At 34.7% G+C, this 6,000-nt stretch overlaps 1 protein-coding gene across 1 annotated transcript in view; it reads right to left on the bottom strand.

Moving 5' to 3' along the window:
- Nucleotides 1–335: 335 nt before the first annotated feature.
- The window catches only part of GTF2A1 (general transcription factor IIA subunit 1), a 28,351-nt gene continuing 22,686 nt past the window's right edge, over nt 336–6,000 (bottom strand). Inside the window, exon 9 of the mRNA XM_082317522.1 lies at nt 336–5,019. Within this exon, the coding sequence (XP_082173648.1) occupies nt 4,912–5,019 (108 nt within the window). The 3' untranslated portion in view covers nt 336–4,911. The remainder of the gene's footprint in view (nt 5,020–6,000) is intronic.

Below are 6,000 nucleotides of genomic sequence, written 5' to 3'. Positions count from 1 at the left end.
ATAATTCTCAATATTGTCTGGCATTTCCATTTATAAGGCTAACATCCAGATGGCATACCAAGTTATTCAACCAACCTTGTCTCAAGACCTAAGTCTCAAGTTACCACAGGGAGAAAATTCTTACATAAATGTGGAAGTCTGGCCTCAAGATTAAAACGTGAATTTTTTTATAACATTGTGATGATGTTAAATGGGAAGTCTGCAAGGCAAACTCGACAAGTAGGTGACAGCGAAGTTACCTGTGTGTGATGAAAATAAATTCAGAATCTTCAGTGTTATTACATAATAGTAATTAAGCCTCATATATTAAACAAATGCACGTGCAAGATAGTAAATGAAGTGGCAAACATTTTTAAATAACATCTTTAATTAAAGTTTTTGCAAAGGCAAAATATTAAACTTAAAATAGGTCTTAGTACATCAAAATACTAAGTTCTCTAATCGTATTCCAAGCATGGCCTTTGAAACATAATATCCTGTATATCACAGAGGAGCAACCTTGATCTGCAATTGTACAGAATGAATTTTACAAACATAATAAATATATTTACCCCCTTACACATAACAGTATATGTACAACAGCAGTTGACAATAGTAGCTCAGAACAGCAAAAAAGGATATTCCCCCACTCCGTAATCTATTGGTACCCTATGCACTCTGGAACATGTCTCATTGGATGACTGTACATATAGCTAACCCAAGGTAGTTCTTCCTCATAAAAAAAAAAAAAAAAAGCTCCTTTTGTTCCACAATGTCTAATCCACCAAATAATAATTAAAAGACACACTGCAGGAACTGCCTGAAAAAAAAGTAGACAACAGGGAAACCAATGGACTCGTTTTCACACATTTCCCAACCAATCACAGCAATGGGAAAACGAGACTTTAAATGCCAGACACCAATACATAACAATATGCAAGTTTCTTCATCATGTATAGTCGTTTATCTCCAAGTCTGAAAAGAACTCTCATTTCAGTTGGGGGTGCCTGGGCGGGGTGGGATGGCACACAGTAAACCCCAGGATGCTGTGTAAGGCAGCCCAGTATCAATCCAGTGTGCGTTATCCTAAAACCACTGTTCACTTCCTGGACATCTTATTGCATTCTATTAGGAAGCTTTTGCTTTGGGGGAAAATTTTCGGGGGGCTTTGTTGTTTGCAAAGGAGCTTTTACAAATTGAAGAGACTGAATTGAACTTCAGTTAACAAGGTGTCTAACTCCTTCACTGGCATTAACAAATTTTACTCTGGTAGTGTTATGTGGTGACGTAATTACTGCTAACTGTCAAGCGGTGGAATTATTTTCACAGACTCAATGAAGTTTACTTTAACATTCCTAATTGTGCAGCAGAAATAGAAAAAACATTTATATAAAAAAAAAAAATCTGTTACATGACACAACACGTTCTTTGCTCCTTTCTAGAAGCTGTGCTTCAGAATCATGTATCGTATTTTTGGAAATAAACTCGGACCACAATTATCACTTTAAATCTTGTTTAGGAAACTGAATGATGTTCAAATGCAACTTGTAAGTACAATGCAGGAACAAGGAGTACGAAGCCTCAAAGAAACCTTGTCACTAACCAGCAACTGAGGGGGAATAAAAACATATTTTATTTAAATAGTCCAATATAAAGTCCTTATGTGACTAAATTCTCTATTATCTCCTTAACAGAAAACATATTTCAATTTGTTTTCAACTTAGATGTTTTAAAATGATTGCACACACTAAAACCCAACAGAATTAGAGCAAAACAGTTGTTTTTCTGATTGAAGCACTGCAGGAAATTTACTCTCTCGGGAATCAAAAAAAAGTATTGTCATACTGGCAAAACAGGTATTCTGCAAGCTGAAAAGGCACAAGACTCCCAGTTTTGCCCAGTTGCTCTACAAGTTTCCATCAGCCATCATGGTTATAATTATGAAGTTATCTTTCCCCATTTTTTCCATGATAAAAAGGTGCTCCATTATCTGTGCAAATTTTAACATAAGCCCTCTTGAAATCATTAATTGTTTCCATAATACTGAACTATTTAAATGGGAAAAAACAACCCTCAACCAAAAAAAAAAAACACTATTTCCAAGGGGGGAAAAACATCATTTATGAACTATGAACATGGGAATCCCTTGCCCTCTGAAAGGAATGGTTTCTTTGGAACCTAATGAAATGGTCTGTTCGGTTACATCGTTAAAACCATGATTAAAATTCAAGTACAATAATAAAATTAAGCAAACTACATTCTTACAGCAAGCTGCTACAATAAAATGAAATTAAAACATGCTTTTTGATTTAAAAAAAAGGAACACTTGATGTAGCAATAAGAGCACAGTTTGGTATGTTCATGTTTGACTGGCTTTCCGAAAACTTCACAGGTATTTGTATTTGAAGACAAAACTTCTTATCTGAAAAGCATACCATACAATTAGCTTGCAAGAGACTGTGCAAGTTCAGAAAGCTTCTAACATCCTTCAGAACAGGCTAAGCTTAAATTACCTTTAAAGTTCTGCTATCCCTTAAAAATAAATAAAAAGGCTACGCAGCTTCTAGTATATGTATGTGGGTGAAAAAAAAAAATCACTAAGATGTACGAAAACAAAGTGTTGTACAAGTAATCTGGGTTCCAGTAGTATAAACAGGAATCTATAGCTAAAGGGATTTTTCTTCCTTTTATTGGTTTGGTTGTGCAGCGTTACGGGAATTTTTCTGAAGTCCACTACTTAAGACTTACTGGTAACAGATATGGAAAAGGTGAGGGAAGGAATTAGTTGGTACATTATTGATTTCATTGTAGTTGTACATAGAAGTGTCAACAGTGGTAAAAAAATAAAAATAAAATATCTGCTTTGTTCAGAAGAAAGCAAACACCGATCAGTTTGAGATACCTTGAAGCCCCAAGCCAAAAATGCACTCTAAATGACAATTCCATTACTTAAGAATGAATGAGAAGAAACATCAATTAACTTTTCATGAAGCTTATGTATGTAGATGGCTTACTAACAACCATATGGCTCTAGACACAGCCTACAGGCAGGTTTAGTCTGTATCAATGAGAGCACAGGTATACAAAATCACAGCGAAAAAAAACCTCTTTACAATGTGTTTTGAGTTTTCTACGTACTACTGAGATTATGAATGCACTTGGAGGCAAGTAAATCAGAATGAAAATTAGAGCAGTCGTTATATACTGCTAAAATACACTTGCGACTTCGTTAACCAATGTTTAAAAAGTTTCATTCTCAAGCAAAAAAAGGTCAGAAATCATGGTTCAAATGTCTGCTTCTGAAAGCCTTCCCCAATTTAGTTAAAATTATCTTCGCTGTGTCTTTTTTTCATCATCTTTCCAAGCACCCAATGAAACATAAAACTTTTCTGAAATGGTGAGCCATATGAACATTCCTTCCTCAACAGTTTCTGAAGTATAATGCCCATTCCCTCTCCTCGTTCAAAAGTAACTGCATTTCCGAAAGCAGGGTTTGCAAGAATAATCTGTGCATGAAGAAAAGGTGTTCACTTGTCAGGAGAGGAAGGGAAGGAGGGGGGAGCAACCTTGTTGCTTTTCACAAGAAGAAAACAAAAAAAACAAAACAAAACAAAAGAAAAAAAAAAACAAACAAAAAACCCCAAAGAACCAAACCACAACAAAACCACACCTCTGGAATAGGCAAGTGAAAAAGTGACTACACAAGGTTTAGTGCATCTGACTGCTTGATTTTCTGTTACCAAGACAGTCTAAAGATACTCTAACAAAATTTGTGTTCTCAAAGCTGTGCAGCTCTCTTCATGAAATTACATGCCACCTGGAAACTTTAGAGATTAACTGCTGCAGGTAACTTATGGCTATACTTTTTAGTAAAGCGGATCTTTGATTAACAGAGTTGCAGCCAGAATGTTAGAGTTTTTATGTAATTTTCTATATTAAAAATTCAGTAATTCTTGTGGTCTGTTGAATTACTTGCGGATGTCTGGACTACATATGTAGTAAGCAGGTGAAGGAATGCATCTATTATGCCATTACCTACACATTTGATCTGACAGGTCTCCAAAGCCTTTTTAAAAAATCAGTGGAAACTATATTATCTGTTTCAATTCAGTGATGCGGAACCACCACCAAACAGCAAGAATATAATTAACAAGTTAAGCAATCTGACTTTTTGGGGGGGGGGGAGCTACAGGCGCTTATTATTTAAAAAATACAGCTGTAAATAAAAGGTATCACTTACAGGAAATTAAAATAATTTTGAAGTATAAATGATCATTTTACCATTTTTTAACTGCTAGGAACAACAACCTGTTTATGGGGAACTGAACTGAAAACAACAAATAGATATAATAATTAATGAGCATATCAGAATTAAAAATATTTTCCTTATACAAGTTATTTAAAATTTAACACCTTAATTCTTACCCTTCTGTACAAAGCTTGCACGCAGTTTAAGTAACATTCTGACCATCCTCACTACCAAAAGGAAGTGTTCAAAGCAAAGATTTGTACACACAATAAGCATTTTCAGATTAATAATCTATCAAAGGGAGAAGTTCCTTCAATCAGTGGAAGAAGTATTTTAAAATCTTAAATCAAGGGAAGAAGGGAGGCAGGGAAGGGAACAAAGCCTTACATGCTAAATACCAGCTGTAGGTACCTGTATGTAGAATTGATAATTAAGGTATTCCTAACACACAAAACCAGCTCCCAGACAATGCTATAGCTGCTACAGTCCATGGCTTGCTCATCTGAAGTAGTGTCTTTGTTGCCACATTTTACCTTTGTTCCAATACTTTTGTTTATTGTTTATTTCTGATGTGCAGATACACATTTTGATTGGAGTATACGTCCAAGTCTCAACCTTTCCTGCTTTTGATTTTTTTTTCCTTTTACAGGGAGTTTTTTTGTTTTGTTTTGTCTTTTAAAACTTCACCATTCTGCATCCCCAATGGCTTTGGAAAATACATAATCTCTTCCGTTAAGATTCATGATGCCATCTTTGAGATGAAATTTCCATTTGTTTTTACTTCTATGAATCTAAAAACAGGGAAAAAAGTTGAACTATTACTCTGCATCAGAAATAGGTAATAATGCATAAGTAAATTATAAGGGCAAGAAAAAATGAAAATAACTATTAGACATACATTACTAAATTACTACAAATATCTTAAAAATCAATTCTGCATTTAACTATGAAAAACAAAACCCAATTATGCATATAGCAGTATTTTTTGTTTTCATTTTTTAAACCAGGGACAGCAGCTGTCACAAAACCATGCAAGCACAGTGGCATTCCAAAATCCAAAGCATATAGCACATTTTTAGAGGTGGCTGGAAAGGAAGAAGAGGAGATACATCCACCTGTGCTGCTTTAATTTGATTAAATTATCTTCGATTACGACAGTCACGGACTCCACTTGAAAGCCAGAAATCCCCATTTCAACCACTGTAACAGAGAGACTAACACTTTAAACCAGACCTGAACAGGTCAAACACTAAGTTTTATTATTTGCACCTCTTGTCTGAACTACATTCTGCATGAAAACTAGTTTGATTATGTTATGTTTAGATAGACAGCAGGCCTATTCAACTTTCTAGATATAATATTAGAGTTTGACTCTGGGGTTTCTGAATGTTAAGTTTTGGTTAAAAGGCACGTGGATTATTCACAAGGTTTTCAGTCTGAAAATCTCTGGTACAAAATGCACAAGCTGATACAGAATATATATACTAGTCCTATATTCTATAATTCCTCCTCAATGGTGAGTCATTGTATATGATTCACATTCCAATTCTCATCGTAAAGTGTCAAGTGAGGAAAGTAATATCTCCAGTATTGGGGATGATGGCATGAAGCTTCAACTTTAACCTATAGTCTTCCCAATTAAAATATTGGCCCTTTTAAGGCTTTGTTTAAAAGAAATTTCTAAGATTAAGCTGGGAGATCAGTCCAGCTATTTGAAAGAAATACTACAACAGGAAAAAAAAAAAATAATTTGAAGACAGTCATTCCATTCT

The sequence above is a fragment of the Platalea leucorodia genome (genome assembly GCF_965183815.1).
Source record: "Platalea leucorodia genome assembly, chromosome: 7".
NCBI lineage: Eukaryota > Metazoa > Chordata > Aves > Pelecaniformes > Threskiornithidae > Platalea > Platalea leucorodia.
Note: the sequence above shows the minus strand (reverse complement) of the source record. Positions and strands in the feature narration are given on the sequence as shown.